The sequence below is a fragment of the Pseudopipra pipra genome, chromosome 14 (genome assembly GCF_036250125.1).
Source record: "Pseudopipra pipra isolate bDixPip1 chromosome 14, bDixPip1.hap1, whole genome shotgun sequence".
Lineage (NCBI taxonomy): Eukaryota > Metazoa > Chordata > Aves > Passeriformes > Pipridae > Pseudopipra > Pseudopipra pipra.
In genome coordinates, this window is record NC_087562.1 from 9,509,060 (window position 1) to 9,528,605 (window position 19,546).

At 43.8% G+C, this 19,546-nt stretch overlaps 1 protein-coding gene and 1 long non-coding RNA gene across 2 annotated transcripts in view; one reads left to right on the forward strand and one right to left on the reverse strand.

Annotated features, from left to right (window-relative positions):
* Positions 1-840, reverse strand: part of LOC135421789 (uncharacterized) — a 29,927-nt gene extending 29,087 nt beyond the window's left edge. Inside the window, exon 1 of the long non-coding RNA XR_010434190.1 lies at positions 373-840. This is a non-coding gene — a long non-coding RNA (uncharacterized LOC135421789). The remainder of the gene's footprint in view (positions 1-372) is intronic.
* The window catches only part of PHLPP2 (PH domain and leucine rich repeat protein phosphatase 2), a 34,714-nt gene continuing 15,957 nt past the window's right edge, over positions 790-19,546 (forward strand). Inside the window, exons 1-6 of the mRNA XM_064670466.1 lie at positions 790-953; positions 1,160-1,404; positions 7,947-8,080; positions 13,541-13,731; positions 14,148-14,273; positions 15,492-15,646. Coding sequence (XP_064526536.1) covers positions 822-953; positions 1,160-1,404; positions 7,947-8,080; positions 13,541-13,731; positions 14,148-14,273; positions 15,492-15,646 — 983 coding nt within the window. The 5' untranslated portion in view covers positions 790-821. The remainder of the gene's footprint in view (positions 954-1,159; positions 1,405-7,946; positions 8,081-13,540; positions 13,732-14,147; positions 14,274-15,491; positions 15,647-19,546) is intronic.

The following is a 19,546-nucleotide window of genomic DNA, read 5'->3' on the forward strand; positions in this document are numbered from 1 at the left end:
TGTGCTGTGGGTATTGGTCATGATTCCATTGCTACTTAAAAGGCCCTTTGGTACTCCGTGTGCCTCTGGGACAAGGATCACCATCATCTCTGTGTCAGAGCAGCATCTGTGTCTGCGGGGAGGCTCTGCCTTGTGTTTTCTAGTCACAGTCACATTTCATTAGATAACTTTTCAAGTCTCTTCTAGCACGTAATTGCACTGTGGGGAAGATGGGAGGCTTTTGTTGTTAGTGTGCTTGATGCTGTTGGGGCATGAGCAGTAGGTGCCCTAAAGCATTAATCAGATTCTTCCAAACTGCACCGCGGTGATGATGTCGTTAGTAGATAATTATATCATTAGTAGCAGCCACTAGTTAAGAGTGGCAGAGCTTACGTGGTGGACCTGCAGGGCACCAGGAGGAAGGCGATGTTCGGCTGTCGAGCTGTGTTCCTCCAGCCGTGGCAGCTGGTGGTGACAGACGCTGGAGGTAAGCGGAGGGCGGGCAGTGACGGGTGTGTTTGCTGCGCTCAGGTGAGCTTTGCCCCGTACCCGGCCGGCCGGCGAGCGCTTCTCTCAAGGCACCTGGCGCCGGTGGGAGGCACGGACACAGCGCCCGGGACGGGGGAAGGACCGCGGGGCCCGGCCCGGGAGGGGACAGCGGGGCCCGGCCCGGGAGGGGACAGCGGGGCCCGGCCCGGGAGGGGACAGCGGGGCCCGGCCCGGGAGGGGACAGCGGGGCCCGGGAGCTGCCGCCGCCACCCGGGGGCGGGGCCTGGGCCGCCCGCCCCGCGCGCTTCCGGGGCGGGGCCGCCGCCGCCGCCCGGGGTGTGGGTCCGGCCGGGATGGGGGAGGCCGGGCCGGGGCCGGGGCCCGGGCCCAGGGAGGCGCAGGAGCCCGAGGAGGACGAGGCGGCGGTGCCGGGCGGCGCACGAGGGGGCCGGGCCGGGCCCCGCGGCGGCATCCGGGTGCTGAAGGTGAGGAGGGGGCCGGGGCCTCCGGCGGGGTGGGGGTTGGTCGGCCGCGGGGCGCCGGGGGCGCTTCCCGCCGCGACCTTGGCGGGGCGGCCGGGCGGGGCCGGGGTCTTCCCGTGCCCGGCGCGGGGCTCCCGGCGGTGCGGCCTGTGCGGCGGGGCCGCGGCCGGAGGCGGTGCTGACGCTCTCGGGTCTTGGCTGCCTTGCAGAGGAACGCGAAACGCGCCGGCAGCAGGAGCTGCCTGAGCAGGAGCCGGGTTGGGTCCCGTGAGAGGGCCTGGCTGAAAGGGGACGTCGGACGGGGCTGCGTGTATGTTTATGGAAGAGACTCTGCAGCTGCGGCTCCCTCGGACTTGCGCCTGGTCCTGTGCACGGTGGACACCCCAGCGTCGGAGATCTGTAATGGAGAAGGGAGGAAAAACCTCTTTTTGCAGCTTCATGGAGACCTGGTCAGGTGAGGGCTGAGAAGGGATAAATCTGACTGAGAAAGGTTTAGTAAGGGTTTGCGGGGCTCCGTTCACTGTGTGCCTGCGCCTGTTGGCAGGGCAGGTAGGGAACAGGCAGAGGTGACAGGTGGCAGGGCAGGTACAGCCTTGAGTCATGCAATTCATAAAAATGAATTGCAGGTGATGTGCCCTTTACACAACTCTTAGTTAAGTGTTTAACTGGGAGGGTTTGGCTGGTGCACCAGCCAGAACTATGTCCTCGTTTTCTAGGTAGAGGCTCCTGTTCATATATCCCTTTGTTATGTTCTGTGTTATGGGCGTTTTAGTGTCCAGATAACCTGAGCTATTTAAGAGGCTGTAAACAGTTATTCCGAGTCAGCAAAACATGTAAGGTGCTTTCACAGTTTTGTCATGTAATATTTATGTATTAGTAATTTTTTTACTAGGAAGAGTTGCCAGGTAAATAATTAAAGGCAGACAGGAAGTGTAGCAAGGGTTATATAAAGAAGGCTTAAGCATCAGATTATATGTTTTATGCCTGAAATTGATTTAGGCTGAAAATAGACAGCTCAGAGTTTGATGTGCATGAACTTTGTCCTGTGGGTGTGTTATGGACTCCTAGTTTAGAAACTCCCATTCATTTTGTTAGGTTTTAGACTTTGCACTGATTCTTCTTGACTTAAGATTCAGTTATAAAATTGTCACCCCTGTTCTCAGGGACAGATAATTGTTGTGGGGTCCTTATGTGAAGGCTATTTAGACCTATTTGCCATGTCCAGTCAGGGTTGTTGGAACCAGGGATGAATTATTTAGAAACACTGTATGAGGACAGATGGACACTTGAACATAGCCATTGAGGCAGCTGAAAACCTCTGTTTGTTGGTTGAAGAATTCGTAAGGAAGTTGGCTTGTTTTGCACCCTAAGAATGAGCAGATTTTCCAGCATTTAGAAGGAAGAGCAGACCCATTACTGCAGATCATGAAAAAGCTTAGGTAAAGCTTATAGATGTGTTCAGAGAGGCACTTTTTGACATTTTTGACTCTTGAAATGGCTTTTGTGTTCGAATTCTTTTTGGTCTCTGTTTTCACATGCTACCTAGCTGTGCCTGTCTTTGATCTGTGGCAGGCTTTGTGCTGGATTAGCAAATTGGATCTGTTGCCATTGTTTTGAAAGAGAGTACTGAGCTATAAATTACTGCTTCCCACTCTTTTTGCCACTTGATGTCTCTCTAGAACTTGGTCAAGATTTGTCATAAATTTTGTGAAGAGTTCTTCATTAAGGGGTGTGTATTCCTTGTAATCCTCAGAATGTGTTTGCCACAGAAGACATCCTTGAATTACTTCCCACTGGGGTTGTTCTTGGTAGGAAAATGGGAGTTACCAGTATTGCTTCAGTAGCACTTGTGTTAGTAACAGGAAGCAGGCCTGAATGGTACCTGCGTGCGTGTCCACAGGAAGATGACAGAGTGCTTGAGATCCCCATGCTCTGTTGAGATAATTCCTTCCTTGAACAAAGCTTGCTGATTACTTTAATAATGTATTCACAAATATCAATTACTCTATTAAGCATCTGATCGTATCTTACTGTAAGTGCATGTGTCCCCCAAACACCTTCTGAATTCTTCACCCTTTTAATGTCAGGAGGTGACTTTCTTTCTGAAGCTGAGTGTGGCAAAGGTTGATTTGGCACCTGACTTGGGAGTCTGAAAGCTGGATGGAAGAATAGCAAAACCTTTTTTGTGTATTCACACTAAATATTCAGCAGTGTCCTTGTGATCACCCCTTGTTTCTGCTTCAATTTTGGGAATTCAAGTCAGTTTCTGTCAAAACTTTTTCTTCTCCACAATGCACCTCGAGGATCTTTAGCTTTCTGCTAGCTAGAATCTTTTCTTATGTTTCCATCCCTTCATATCCAGAAAACATACCTTCCTGCAGAGGGGAGGTTAAACAAGAATAGCACAGATACATTCTTTAGTCTGGACACCCTTCACAACAAAAACTTAAACTGCAAAGATTTGAAAACTTGGCCGTTGCTTATGGAGAGCTACAGGTGCTACAGGAGTTGTGAAACTGTTGCTACTTCTTGTTGGCTTTTCTGTCTCCTAAGCCTTTGCACCTGGGCTCAGCAGAGAGGCTCTGAGCAGTGAAGTGTCCAGTCCCTGATGTGTGATAGTACTGTGGCTGCCATGGGCTGTTTGTGCTGCTGTGACAGCCGGGTGTTCCTGTGTGTGCCAGCATTCAGAGTCAACTGCGCTGGGTACAGGATGAATGTGTACAGTTCTAATGTGATCTCGTGCCAGTTTGGGTTTCACACCACATTGCTTTCTCTCAAAAGGAAAACATATTTTTCTATCTCAATTTGACTATTACTTCCAGAACCTGTCAGCCTTGATCAAGTTAGTGAAGAAATTCGGTACAGAAACTGCCATTCCATGTGGTTTTCCCTTTGCTGGCCTGCTCAAATATTTTTTAGCAAAACACATGGCTCTTGATGAGAATTTGGACCAATAATCCATTCTGCCAGGTCTCCAGAATGTCTCCAAAAGCATTCAGTGACCTGCTCCCTTTCCTGGTGTGAGCATGGTCTGTAGGCAATGAGCTGTTTTGTTTGTGGCTTTATTTCCAGAGCCCTGTATGGGACTTGTGTGTGTCGTCAGTGGGACACCTGGGCTGGTCACAGGTCCAGCACACGGCCAGTGCCAGCAGGGAGTCAAACACCCTTCCCACTGTGTCTGAAACACCCAACCCCAAGCAGAGTGGCCAGTCATTGCCTCCTGCCACTTTTTGGGTTGAGATTTTTCTGTAAGCTCAAAACTCCCTTGCCAGGTAGTGAGCTTTGACCAACTTGTGGTGTTTTACAGACAGCTTCCAGAATTCAGAAGACTTTGGCAAGGTTTTTGTCCTGCAACCATTGACCAGCAAGCCTGGTTGGTGCAATAGCACGAGCTGCTCTTTTGGTTGGTTTTCAGACAGGAATGAGTGGTATGGCATGAGAGGTACATTTGTAGAGGATTGCTGACAATGTTCCTTTTGTATATGGCTTTCATAAAAAAGAAATAAAACTAAGGGCATTGTGTTTGTCTTCAAAGAGCATATCAGTGTGATTTATGTGGACAAGAAAGAAAATTAAGAGGTTTTCAAATTAGCATTTTGAAACTTTGCAGCGTTAATTCTAGCTGAAGTGTAAGATGAGAAGAATAAAAAATAAAAAAAGCAGATCTCATCTCCAGAAGGGGCAAGTGTGATGGGATAGAGTATCCAGCTCTTTCAGGAGGATGAGCCACAGTACCTCAGGTGAGCATTTAGCAACCTGTACAACTGTGACTTAATTTGTGTTGTACGAAAAGCACTTTTCCCTCCACTGCATTACTGTTCTTCCTGAATTCTGATATGCAGATATATTGTTCAGTGTGTACTCACAAAAGCCTCAGTCCATTCAGTGACCAAATAGTAAAGTTTGAGTGTTTGTTTGGTTTTTTTCCCTGGGAAGTCTAGATGCAGACTACTCGACGTGTTCTTTTTGTGAGTGACACTCAAGCATTTATCGTTCCTGAGCCACAGGTCACATGCTGGAAAAGCTGTTTTCTGGCAAGCATAAGGCTTTAATAGCAGAAGAATAGGAATCTAGGGTTAGCCAAGGGAAACTTGGGCAAGGTATTTGGAGATCCAGTCAAATCTCTCATATTCTTCTTGTATTCTGTGCAGAAAGGTATAGAATACATTGGGTATACTGTACTGGAAGGCAGCAGTGTTTGATGCAGTTATTATTTATTCCAGTTTCTTGCCTGTTAAAGGAGGCAGATACATAGGTTTGTCATTTCCAAGGTTACCTCAAAAAGCTCTTTTGAATGTTTGCTGTTGTGTTTCTGTAGCAAAAAAAAAAGAAAAATTAAGTGATAACATAAACCTCAGTTACATATTTGTAGAAGTGCTTGGCTCTGAGCTTGTAAATTTTAACAGGCAGTTCTAAAGGCTGAGAGCCTGAAATCTCAGCAAAGAAAAAAGAATTGATGGCATTACGCTCTTTTGAACCAATCTCTTGTCCTACATCCAGGGAAAGAAACAACATTTAATACATCACCTTTTCATACTGATTGTACAAGAACTCCATCTTAGCTGACATCAGCTTATTAGTGAATAGAAGCTCCAAGAGACAATTTCTGAAGCGAGAGGAAGGGGGTTATTTCACATAGAGCCTTCTGGCTAGCAAGTAGATGTATTTCTGTGTAAAACAAAAGCAGGGAGCAAAGTTGCCCTAAGCAGGCTTAGCAAGCATTGAGCAGTAAGAACTGGTTTTCTGGGTCAGCTGCATATCAACTACATTGCCTTTTCAGGCTAGAAACTTTGTTGTTTTGCACCAGAACTTTGAGAGTGATCCAGAGATGTGTGAAGTGAAAGAGTTGCAATGTATCTCCTTGAAATACCTGAGGTCATTTTACATCTTTTTGAGATGCATCCTGTTGACTACAAAGGAAGCCTGGAGGACTAGGTACATGTAAATGGTGCATGTTTTATGAAATTGGTCCTGCCTTAATTATGAGATGACATTTGTAAAGCTGTCAGTAACAGTGTAAATATTCTGATAGAGTCATTAAAAAGAATCAGAAATATTTTTGTTCTTGAAAAGAGGTGAGAGGAAGCGGAAGGGTTTGGTACATACAGCAGTAAAATATTTCACGTTCAGACACGCAGTATAAACAATGTTATGCAAGTCAACAAAGTTTAGTGGAAAACAGGTCCTACCAAACAAGCTTGATCTTGATGCTTTGAAATTTCAAGCTCAGTTGCCAAAGGCATTAGTCATTTGTTGCAGTGAGATGTTGGACAGGGCTCTGAGCAACCTGGTTGAGTTGAAGATGTCCCTGTCCATGGTGGGAGGTTGGAATAGATGACCTTTAAATGTCCCTTCCAACCTAAAGTGTCCTGAGATTCTGTGTTCTGATGTCATGGGGAGAAAAGCAGTGCACAAAACAGTAAAACTCGTTGACTGATACCTTACAAACTGGAAACTGTTATTCAGTGTAAGCATCCTGGTTTGGATGAGGAGTTAATGTGTGTTTGAAAGAAGAAAGATAAATTTGCACTGTTCAGTTGTTTTGTTAATAACCTGTGGCTAAAAAAAAGGTCATGCTCAGGAGGGCATGGATGGAGGGAGTGATGGGTACTGAGAAGTCAGTGCAGCAGGCTGATGTAAATGGTTTAGCATGGAGTATTCCCTGGAAAACATTGGGTTTATTTATGTAAAAGACAAGAGTACTAAATTCTGCAGAGGAGAGGAAGGATGCTGTAACTTGCCAAAACTGTGGTTCAGGAGGACTCGTGGATTGAAGGGATATGAGTGAATGTGCCAAACAGTCAAGAGTAGGTCTGATCCAGGATTATAAAAGCTGTTGAGCAGAACCAATACCTCTCTGCAGTGCGTGGATACAGGGACCAGTCCTACTTACTGGTGCTGACAGAGTGGGGATAAACTAAAAACAGTTGGGTGGTAAAAATCCTTTTTAATCAAAGTAGACCCACCCTACTGCAAGAAAAATTTTAAAAGCACGTTGAGCCTCATCTTGAAGAGGAAGTTTGAATAGTTAATGACATGATTTATAAATGTCTGCTTAAAGAATAGGTGACAGTTGAGGTCCAGTGACTGTAATCTGAAGCTAGGCACTTTCAGATTAAAAATGGAGATTTTTAATGGTGGATAATGAGTTGACCATTATAACAGTTTATTTTAATTCCTATCTAATGTTTTCAGTGCTTAATCTTTTACACTGGTATTTTTTTCCCTAAAGTAAAACTTCTAATTTAGTGAGAAACTCAGTTGTTTTTATTGCAGAAAATAACAATTCAGGTTCTCTGGAAGAAGTGAGAAGAGAGGATCAGAAAACATCTTTTCTGTTCTGAGTATACTAAACCTGATGGTTCAAGAGAACTTTTCTTATTGACATTTATTCAAGTTAGTCACTGAATCCTTCCTGCAATCTTCTGTAGTCCTAAAAAGTCCTTTTTAAATGTACTGGTTGAGTTAATTTGCCAAAATATGAGACTCTTGCACTGGTGAGAGCTGAAGAGAGTAGGAAATTTCTTTTTTTCTTTCTTTTTAGAACTTATTCTTCAGGAGGATTCTTCATATGCTTTGTTCCCAGCTGCATTTGGAAGAAAAATTTAAGAGTTCTTTTATATCTTTGAGTCATTGTACGTAGGGGTTTTTAATTATTTGGCATCTGCTTTTTGCGCAGTATTTCTGGTTTTGTGTCTTGTCATTGTTTCCTCCTGGTGCTCCTTAAATCGTGGAATGGAAATGCTCACCATGGATTGTGTGGCTTATGCCTATTGCTTTTCTTCTCTGTTTCTCTTCTGCAATGTAATCACAAGTGCTACAGTTCTTAAGTGCTGCTTGCCAAGCAGGGAGCACAGCCCCAAGGGTGCATGCTTGCAAGACCTTTTCAGAGGAGCAGAACAGCCAGAGTGTCACTATTCCTCACACCTTTGCTGCATTGAGACTTGTTTAATCTTTTTTTGTGTTCTCAAACTATTTTCTTGTATGTTTTGACAGGAGGCTGGAGCCCACAGAAAAACCCCTTCAGATTGTGTATGACTACTTGGCTGGGTTGGGTTTTGATGATCCTCTCAGAATGCAGGAAGAGGCAGCAAACTCTGATCTCAGCTGTATGATTCGCTTTTACAGTGGTAAGAAATTGTGTGTGCACACTGTCACTGTTCCTGTAGCTGTAACTGTGAGCTGGAACTCAGCTGAAGCCTTAGTCATCGGCCTACTGCCTTTATAGAGGGCTGCATCAAGCACCCAAAGTACCAGTAAGCATTTCTTAAAATAAAACATTTCCAAGATTAATAGAAAAAACTCACAGTTCTGTAGTTTTTTGTTTCTGTCTGTGACTTGATATGAAGATAGGTCCATGGGATTGCTCTGTTGTCTTTAGTTTCTGGTGTTGCAGCTGATGGTTTGTAGCTCCCAGTGGGATCAGAAACATACTGCAGTTTGGTCTAGATGTGCCTGGAGATTGTATTTACAAAAAATGTCAGGAAGGTCCTGGTCAAATACCTCCACAGCCTGTAACTAGAGAGCGAAGGTGCCAGCTGGTTAATAATAATGCAGGCTGCCATCAGGAACCCAGGGCATTGGATTGCTGAAGCCAGACTTGGGAAAGTGGCTGCTGAATTGGTTTACTCAGGACACAGTGTGCACAAGGAGCCACAGAGTCAGAGGCCTGTGGTCTATGGTGCTAGCAGTCAAAAAGGGAATTCACTGAAGTTAAGATGAAATATAAAAGAAATAAGGGAGAGGAAAGCTAATAAAGGAATTATTTCCTTACTTTTAAATACTTCGCTTGTGTATTTTTTTGCATTTCAGAAAAAAAAAAAGCGCTTTTAATGGAAAATTTTTCTTGCTTCATGGATCTGGGCAGCCAGACTAAGCTGCTAGCCATCATTTGTTTGTTCAGTGTCAAAAAATGCATTCATGAGAAATCAGCTTCCTCACTCTGTTATCTGAGACAAACCCTTTCGGTCTGGGAGCTGTGTGCAGAACAGGCAAAACAGTGTATATGCTGTATATATGCAAATATATATAGATATAGATATATATGCACAAAACAGTATAACAGATGGAAAGAAGTATGATGAGTAGTGTGAATTTATGGGGCAAGGAAGAGGGAGTCAGAAGTTACTTCAGCTGGAAGGAGGAAAGGCATAAAGCCTAGGGCTATGGAGAGCTTTTGAAGAAAAAATGAGCAATTTATTTTGGCTATGTCAGGCAGGAACTGCTGAGGATTCAGGAACAGTGACTCAACTTCATGGAAGCAAGTAGGTAGAAAATGAAATTGAGTAGTTTCAGTCAGCGTGGGAGGCTGCTCCTGCTTAGAAAGAGGCTGTGAAGGAAGAAATACAAGGGTTGAAGAGTATTCAGGAGACCTGTTTTAAGAAAGTAAAAGCAAATGCTGACAAAGTGATTCTCAAAGTTAGCAGAGGAATTAGAGGGAAAGCTATGGAGGATGATACAATAATTTTGCAAAGCCTACAGCTGAAAACATAAGGGAGGAAGTATGGATTTTCCCCAGAGAAACACTACTTAGAATCATGGCATCACAGACTCTGGGTTGAGTTGGAAGGGGCCTTAAAGATCACCCAGTTCCACCCCCTGCCATAGGCAGGGACACTTTTCACTATCCCAGGTTGGTCCAAGCCCCATCCAGCCTGGCCTTGAGCACTTCCAGGGATGGGGCAGCCACAGCTTCTCTGGGCACCTGTGCCAGGGCCTTACTGTAAAACATTTCTTCCTTATGTCCAATGTAAATCTGCCCTCTTTCAGGTTAGAACTGTTGCCCCTTGTTCTGTCACTACAGGCCTTGGTAAAAAGTCTTCCTATGCCTTTCTTGTTTCTTTCTTCCCAGAGCTTTCTCTTCTCCGGGCTGAACAACCCCAACTCTCTCAGTTTGTCTCCATAGGAGAGGTGCTCCAGCCACCTGACTGTTTCCATGGCCTCCCCTGGCCCTGCTCTAGGACATAGGTGTTGTGGTTTTGGAGCAGATAGGGAAACCAGAGGATTGGTGTAGCTGCTTAGTAAGGCTTGGAACAGTGCTGCTGTCGCAGTCAGTAGGACACCACTTGTGGTCCCATAATCCTGTTTTCTTACAAGTCTGGGGCTAGTCTTTCAGCTTGGTGAAATCAAAGCAGTTTTTTCTGTGGATGCTTACAGTTTCTCACTAATGAAGGACATCTGCCACACTTCATGTCCCTGAAACAAAACAACTGTTGCAAATAAACAACTAAATGTTCCAGCTAAATTCAGCCAGGTATGGGCATCAAGACAACGCTTTAGATTTGGCAAGCTGAAGATCTGCTGTCTAACTGAGAAACAGTATAACAGCTTTAGTTGGTAGTTAACTTTTTGCTCCTAATAAATGTTTGGAGTATGGTTTGTGTCTGGAAGTGGGGCATGTATAACCGACAGTGAGAATATTTTTCCAGCCCGTCTAATGAGATTTTTTTGTCATTGTCTGACATGTGTGTTGGCTGCTCAGTTCCTCTGTCTGACTTTAGGGGAGGAGAGTACTGGAATATGAATCCCTGCAGCTTCATGCTGTTTCTGGATATCAGGACACTTGTAGGACAGTTGGAGAGAGAAGCAGCATGTCAGCAGCAACTTCTGAAAGAAAAAGTATCCTTTCCTAAGTAAAACAAAGTATCAGTTGCCAGCATCTGTCTTAGGGATTATTTAGGAAAAAATGAATAAAAAATTTATATGAGGAGATTCTTAACACTTCAAACTCATTGCTCTGTCAGGTCAGGCTTATTCCTGTTCTTTAAAGTGTTTGATTAAGTGACTATTTGGAAAATATTCCTAATCAGTAAGAGAGCATAAACAGTGGACAGAATCTTGAAAAGCATCTGGGAGACATTAAAAGGTCCTTGGCTTGGGGTAGGCACTGCTGAGCAACAGTGATCAAGGCATATTGCTTCTCACTTTCTGGTCTTTAATACAGTGGGGCCTCTTCAGCATGTATCACCTCCTCCTGTGGGGACATTTGGAAATCTTTGCCTTCTGGCCAGTCCATGATCACTTCCAAGATTCCTGGATGACTGAGGTTCCTTATTTGAGCTTGTATGATCCATGTGACCCGCTTACTCCGTGTAGCATCAGTTGCATGATGCATAGAGGAGACCCTCCTTTTGAACATCCAGCCCAGCACCCCAGAGAGGTGCCAGGAGCAGCTGGGCCTCACTATGCTGCCAGTATCTCTTTTTCAGTTATAGTGGACTTCAAATCCTCTATCCCTGACTCCAGAAGCTGAAGGGTTGAGCTTGAGTGTGTCTGGTGCTTTGTGCCAGAGGCTCTAGGTAGGGCCATTCTTCCCATTTGCACAGTAAAGCTCATGTTTTATATCTTGTCCTGTTTGGACTGGCCCAAGGCTGCATGAACAAATGGCCCGAGGGCTACTGCTTGAACAGTCTCCTGCTTGATGTGTTCAAAGGCTTGTTGTTGCTTAGGGCCATTTGAAATCATTCTTCTTCCAGGTCACTTGATGGAGAGGGCTGACAATCAGACTGTAATCCAGAATATACATTCTCCAAAATCCCACAGTGCCTAAAAAACCTTGTGTTTCTTGCTTGTTAGTTGGTGGAGCCATTGCTATTATCTTGTTAATCATATCCACTGTAATCCGATGACAGCCATCTTGCCATTTTATTCCTAAAAAAATGGATCTTCTGTGCAGGTCCCCTGACCTTTGTTTTATGGCAAAACCAACTTTCAGAAGGATTTGGACTATTTTCTTCCCTTTCTCAAAAACCTCTTCTGCTGTGTTGCCCCACGCGATGATATCAGCCATGTATTGCAGGTGTTCTGGAGCTTCCCCCTGTTCCAGTGCAGTCGGGATCAGGCCATGGCAGATGGTGGGGCTGTATTTCTGCCCCTGGGGCAGTTGATGCCAAGTGTACTGGACATCCCTCCAGGTGAAAGCAAACTGCACTCTGCTGTCAAAGGGATGGAGAAGAATGCATTAGTAATATCAGCTGTGACACTGCTGGGCTGCCTTTGGCTCCACTTCCTTTTGGAGTTCCAGCATGTCCATTGTGGCAGCACTCGGCAGCAACCTCCAGTCAGATCTGAGCAGCCACAGTGCTTGTCATGGCTTAGAGTAGCTGCAAATAGTTGCTTCACCCTAAACAAGACCTGAACCACATTCATAGTTCCTAGCAGTAGGACCACACTGGTTTCAGCTTCCCAAGGATATTCAAAATTCCCAAATGCTGTTGTAATTAGCCTGGTGGAGAAAAGGAGAATGTGGGAAGGGTCTGCTTCCTAGGCAGGCTCTCCAAGAAGAAAAGGCAGACAGTGTCATTGTTGGTATTTTCCACTATATGGCACCAGAGCACAAGAGGTGAGGGCTGTGCTGAGCACACAGACCAGATGACAAGGTACAACACGATAACCTTAACCCAGCCCTTACAGCAGGTAAGGTGGTACATAAGTGCCACAAAACAGAGCAAATAAATCAACATTGTGACCAACCACTATTAAACCAATACAATAAATGCTTATAGCAAATTTGTTTTAGCACAGTCTGGTCAGGTCTGTCTGTCTCTACCATTTGTGCCCCACATATGGCACAAAAAAGGACTGTTGTGGTTTAACACCAGGTGGCCACTAAGCACCATGCAGCTGCTCACCCCACACACTGCTTCCCCCATGGAATGGGAAGGAGAATTGGAAAAAGATAAAACCTGTGGGCCGAGAACAGTTTAATAATTGAAATAAAGTAAAATAATAACAATAATTGTAATGAAAAAGGAAATAACAAAGAGAGAGGAATCAAACACAAGTGATGCACAATACAATTGCTCATCACACGCTGACCAGTGCCCCTCTCTGAGCAGTGATTGGCCCTTCTGGCCCACTTCTTCCAGTTTGTACAAGTGGGCATGATCTTCTATGGTGTGGAATACCCCTTTTGCCAGTTTGGATCAGCTGTCCCAGCCGTGCTTCCTTCCATCTTCTTGTGCACCTGCTCGCTGCAGAGAATGGGACACTGAAAAGTCCTTGACTTGGGGTGAGCACTGCTGAGCAACAACCCAAACAGCAGGGTGTTATCAACACTATTCTCACATGGAATCCAGAACACAGCCCTCCACTGTCTGCTAGGAAGAAAATGAATTATATCCCAGGCAAAACCAAAACAGTCATCGTCAGGGAAAGAACTTCCTTCTGTAGCTGATTTTCCAGGCCTTCCCTGAAAGCCCAGTAGAAGCCACTTATTTGATGGTTTCTGTGACTTTAGCTGATTTAATGAGAGTTTGAAAGAGCTTTTCTGTTGCATCTGAATGAAGGATATTTGTCAGGCATATAGGTTTGCTAAGGTCTGTAATTATCTGTAGATTAAAAACACACTGCATGGCAACCATTCTAACATTGCTTGGGAGGCACGTGATGGTGCTGCTCAGCTGTTCCTGCGCTGACTGAGGAGGTTACTTGTTCTCTGCATGAGGCTTTTTTATTTTTAAAGTGCAACTTGTCTACCTGTTCTTAACAACACCTGGTTTTGCATGTCAAATCTGTGTCGTTATTTGTACACTCAGATGAGAACAAAGAATGTACGGAAAGTAAATGCTAATGACTCCTTTTTTCTTCAGAAAAGCCGTGTCAGGTGGAACAGTTGGATCGCATTCTCCTCTCTGGAGTCTATAACGTCCGCAAAGGAAAGACCCAGCTGCACAAGTGGGCAGAGCGCTCAGTCACTCTCTGTGGCACGTGCCTCATTGTGTCCTCGGTGAAGGACAGCCATGCAGGCAAGATGCACATCTTGCCTCTCATTGGAGGGAAGGTAAGGCTTTTTTTGGTTAGCTCTCTGTAGCTTGGGAAGGAAGAAGGGATTGTAATGTTGGGAATCGTCCACAAGAGGCTAATGTAGGCTTTTGTAACAGTGTTAACACACACAGCCCTTTTCTATTTGCTTTGCTTAAGTAGTAGTCTGAAGGCTACTAAAATGAAGAGACACTACTTCTGCTTTCACATTACTAGCCAGCGTTGTGAATGGACACCCTGGAAATTATTACTTCTTGGATCTACATCAGAAAGGTGTTAAGCAGGATTTACTTCTGAGCTTTTCTCCAGTGACTTTACAGCTGTGTTTTCAGCAAAATGTAATATTACTGGTGGCCATTAATACCTCACCCTAGACTCCAGGTCGGTTGTAGCTGCTGGAGCTTAGGCAGACTGTTGTCAATTCTCCCTTTGCAGGTGGAAGAGATGAAACGTCGGCAGTACACCCTTGCTTTCACCTCGGCTGGAGCACAGGCTCAGACGTACCACGTTTCCTTTGACTCGCTGGCAGAGTGCCAGCGGTGGCACCGGAGGGCGTCCACGGTGAGGCCCTGGGGACACTGTGCTTCGGGCCATGGGTGGAGGGATAGGAAGGGTTTTCAGATGCAGACTTGGTCTGCAGGCAGAGGTGAAGCTAGGATGTTGGAGAAAGTACCTAGGACACTTTCCAGCTTTCTTGATTTCCTTTGTGCTCTGGACTACAGAGATTTTTCTTTTAGCCTTTTCTTCTCTTCTACCTGTGCAACAATGTCCAGCAGTAGTTCTGTGTTGTTTTAACCCCTGCTGCACCTGTGAGAGTAACTTCATGACAGGTCACGACAGCAAACCCCAGGGACTGGCTGACTTTACAGCCACAGAAACCTACAAATTGCACTTGTTGCCATACTTGAACCTGCCTGAAGTGCATTCACAGGGTTGCCCTGCTAGATTTGAGTCACAGAGATCATAGGTCAGCAGGGGATGTGTGCATCAGAACACACTGACCTGCTTTATTTCAGATTAGAGTGTGATTAGATGGTGATAGCTTAATGCTGAACCACACTTTTGCCTCATAGATATGGTTGTATATATAACCCATGTATAAATGGGTGTATATATATTTTGTAATATATCTATAAATGAACTATGAAATAAGGTCAGATTAAAGCAGGTCATAAAATGTCAAATGAAGCATCAAAGACCTTGAAATAAAACATACTTAATGAAAGGAGATCTGGTATTTGCAAAGACTTTATGAAGTGTTGCAAAACCATAATTTATTAAGGCTTTTCGTAACAGGTTATGTTTCAAATTTTATATCCTCAACAAACTAACAAAAAAAAGAAGTAGGTAGAAGTACAGAAGAAGCAGCTAGGCAGAGGTTCTGTAAACCTCAAATAACTGAACTGGAAAATCAACTGCTTCCTGTTGCTACTTGCACCTTTGGAAGGCACTTGAGATCATCCTTTCTCAAGAGTTTCCTCAGCCTAAGATCTGTTTTTCTCCATTAGGTTGGCTCTCTTACAGCCTAGACTTTAGGCAGTGCCCTGTGCACATACAGAGAAGGGCTTTGTGTGAGTCCAGGTTGGTATCCCTGTCAGGGGTGTAGCAAATGGCATAGACTCATAGTCCACAGTATGGATACTCCACCTGATGGATACAAGGAGTTCTTTCATGTTTTTGTAAATTGTTTGCTACTTTCACCTTTGCATTCTTTGGCCTTCCATTAGACTTCCAGAGAAAAATCATTGCAGAGCTGCAGCTCTTTCTCCTCCTTTTCAGGTTGTGTCTATGCGACTTAGCATGGTTGATCTTTCATGCTACAGCCTTGAGGAACTACCTGAACACCTCTTCTACAGTCAAGATATCACCTACCTCAACCTACGACACAATTTTATGAGATCAAGTGGAGCAGGGAGTCTTGACTCTCTTTGCAGGTCTGCAAAGAATTATTTTTCTTCTACATTTGGAGTCCTTGACATGTGGATCCAGGGATAAAGTATTGCCAGCTCTCTTGGGGTTGATAAAAAGATTGATCTTCAGGAAGCTCTAACAAGTGAGGGGTTTGGAAGCAGAACTGGACAGCACAGGCAGGCATAAGCTCCCAACAACTTAGAGTATTCGTGAGCTCCCTTCTACAGATTCTGTGCTAATTCTGATCTGAGATGAGCATTGTGGGGTGATGTGCCATTTATATGGATGTGATACAATAGTAATATAAGGCTGCTTGCTAAACAGAGAACATCTTGGCGTATAAAATAAAAGGTGAGGGAAAGCATAATGCTGCTATTGTGAGTAAATAAGTTTGTAAGAAGAAATTCAAATCTGAAAAAAATGTTTTGGCAAGTTCTTAATGTGCATTTGGAATTGGCAGAGGGCCTATGACTCTGGTTTTGCTTTGGAAACTTTGATCTACTTTTAAGAGAGTAGCAGTTGTGTGATGGTATGGAAGCATGATGTAGTCATCTTAGGTAAGCCAAGGTGTCTTACAAAAATATTTTTAAATTAATTCCCAAAACCCATAAAAATCTAGAGGAAGGTTAGTCTGTTGATATCTATATTAGCCATGCTAAGTAGAATTCAAGAAGTTGCTTTATGGATTTCAAAAGCCAGTAGGAAGCCTGTAGTAATATTGTCCAATGGCTCTGTTTGGAACACATTGTGCCTTAAGAAAAATGCATTTGAAGAAACTTTGCAAAACTGCTTAGGGTTGTTTTGTTGTTGTTTTGGGGTTTTGAGGTTTGCTTTTTGCGGGGGTGGGGGCAGAGCGGGAGTGGTGAGTGGTGCTTTTGTTTTGTTTGTCTCTAGGGGCCTATTAGTGTGCTATTTCATTTTTCTTCTTACAGAGTCATGAGATACCCAGGTATCCATGGAGGTATACAGGGAAAAAAATTACTCACCTGTGGGAATACTTTGCAGTTTCATTGAGAGCCGAGTCTAGTCTGGTTTTGTTTTAATTCCAAACTTGTTTAAATGTTTTCTAACTGTTGAATTGTAATAGATTCTGTTATTGGAAAAGCTACTTAAAATAATTTAAGATTTTGCTTTCTACTTCTCTCTTCAAATACATTGTATGATGATGTAAACCGTACCAAAACTTTATTTTCTAAAATGCGGTATCCTTGGTTCACAGGATCAGCAAAGGGGCTTGAAATTTCTTTTGACCTTGCATGTAGTCAACAAGAAATCTGACATGTCAGAAACTCGGCTCTTTTCCTGGCAGTGACTATGTCTGATGAAGCTGAAATCCTCAAACAAACAAAAGCCATAAAAGAAGTCCTCACTTCACACAATCTTGAATAAACAGGTAGCATTAGGTAGCCCACATAAGGCTGCTCATTGCCTTTTGAAAAGGTTTTCTTTCTGAGGTTTTTAGGATGTTTCTCAGGTCACAGCCCCACAAAAAGACCCTTGCTCACTTGCAGTATGTGCCACCAGTACCTTGAGACTGTCAATTCCCAACAGCAGAATTTTTTGCAATAGTCAGATCTCTTCCTCTTGGGAATTCTTTAAAGCTCTAGGAGTCTAATTAGCTATAACTATAATAATGGAACAAAAATAATTAACTAAAGGGAAAACGTTAAGCAAAGGGCATTAAACAACCCTACATGTTTTATGTCCTAGCTCATTTTTAACAAAACAAACTGCCTTTCAAGTATCTCCTTTTTCTGAAAAACACTCAGATCTGGTCTTCATTGATGTGTGTGCACACGTTATGTGTGCATGTCTCTTATCAGTGTTTTAGCCAGCAGATACAGAGTTGTGCTGGGGTGCTTTGCTGGTAGAACAGGCTGTTGTGTTAAACGGGGAATATTTCAAGGCAGCACCAGTTTGGGCTGCTGAGCAGAGGATGGTCATCCCATGGAAGATTCATTACTGTTTCCACACCTCTTTGCTGTTATGTCAGTATGCCTGTGAGAGCACAGACCAAAACGAGGACCCACAATGATTTCAGGATCTTTATTCCCTATAATACCTGGTTCATGTATGCAGCTTGAATGACAGTTGCATTTGTACTCCATTCCTACATCCCTACGTGACATTATTGGGGCAAAGGAGAAGGAACAGAAGGAGAACTCGGAAAGCTTTTGAGTATCATTCTTCCCATTGAGTATGGAAGGCTGCTCAAGGAATCTCAGACCAAGCTGTGTCATGTACCAGTTTCCCTTCAGCTTTTGGAAACTTTAATGCCCCTCTTCTATGTGCTTTGATATTGTTGCAGAGGGATGAATTCTAAACATTGGTTGTGCTGTTGTGTGTAGTGCTGTGTCTCTTGGGGCAGCTTCTCACCACACTCTGCTAATGAGAGAGAAACACTGCTTGGTGTTAAGGAGAGGTGCTGTAGCCATTGCAGACTCCAGAGAAAGCAATTTCATTAAAGTGTTTGCTGATTTCAGAACCTGAGAGCTGTGACCTGTCCTAAATCTCTTCAAGTTGAACCAGCTAATAAGAAAGTTCAAATCTTTAGGTTTATCCTCATTGTTTTATTCTTCTCCAGTATTGTGCTGAAGTTCCATGTGCAAGTTTCTGATCCTTGTTAGATCTTTGCATTATGCAGTGTGTTCCCTTGAGGAAGGCTTTTACCAACACAACATCTTTCTCTTTGGCATTCAGTTGCGGTACAAGAGCGTCTGTGGCTGCAGCAAACATGGAATGCTGATGCTTTATTTATATGACAGCAAACAACCCATGTCCAAGTTTCAGCTATGCTCCCTCTTTCAAAAGAACAACCACCCCTCCAAGATTATGAAGCAAAGTGGAGAAATATAATACATAATTCCTACACAGATCATTCCAAGTATTTTGAGTCTGATGAAGGGTCACTGTAAAAAATAAAAATACTTCAGAATCTTTCAGTCTTATATTTTAAAACATCTCAAGCTAGAAGCAATATTCTCCCTCAAGCTTGTTAACCTTAGTTTTGTTACCTGTATTAAAACTTTTGCTTCAAAATAAGAGCTACTCACCAATACCTGGCAAAAACTCAGATAGGTGGGGCAGATTAATGAACTTCTGTTTCCAAGAAGTAGTTCTATGGTACATGAAATTTGTAGTTACTTCATAAAAGTGAGATATTAATTTCCCCACTGAATTAATTTCTGATGATTCCAGTTTGGGATGAGGAGGTTATTACTTGGGGAAAAATACTTTTGTTTCCTGTAGAAAGAGGCAGGAACTCTTGGAGAAGAACCTCCTCTATGTTACTCCAGCTTATGCAAATTCCTTCTCTCTCTTTGGACCTTTCCCAGTGATGGAAGGGGATGGAATAGACAGTCATTTGTTAAGCACAAGTGGGACTTTTGTGACCATGGGGCTGTGTCAGCACTTGGGGCAGTACCTGGAGTAGTGTGCTGAGCGAGGGGCGCTGTAGACATGGAATCCTGTTCAAGCACCTCTGGGTGCAGGTCTTGGGGCTTCCCAGCATGAAGTGAGCACTTTCCTAGTTTTCCCTTTCGCAGCTCTGCTCAGCTTTCTGTTGTGCTCAGCTCGAAAAGGGAATTCCCATTTTCTGTTGTTCTCAGAATAGTCACAGTGAATGTTTTCAGCTCCTCTTTTCCCAAGCAGCGTAATTGTAGACTTTTACTCTAATTAATTCTTTGAAGGTTGTTTTTTTGAACTGAGTATTTTAGTCTCCTTAATCTTAGTCACTAGGAGGGAGCCTGTCAAATCAGGGTAGAAGGTCGTTATTAGTTTCTGCAGTAAAACCATGGTATTTGATCACTTTCAGCATGACCACTGTGAAAAATATCAGTGACTTAAAATTAAATTTGTGCAGGAACTACTGTAACGAGTTAGCTGATTGTATCACCAGTGTACAAAGACTTAAGAGTTCTTTA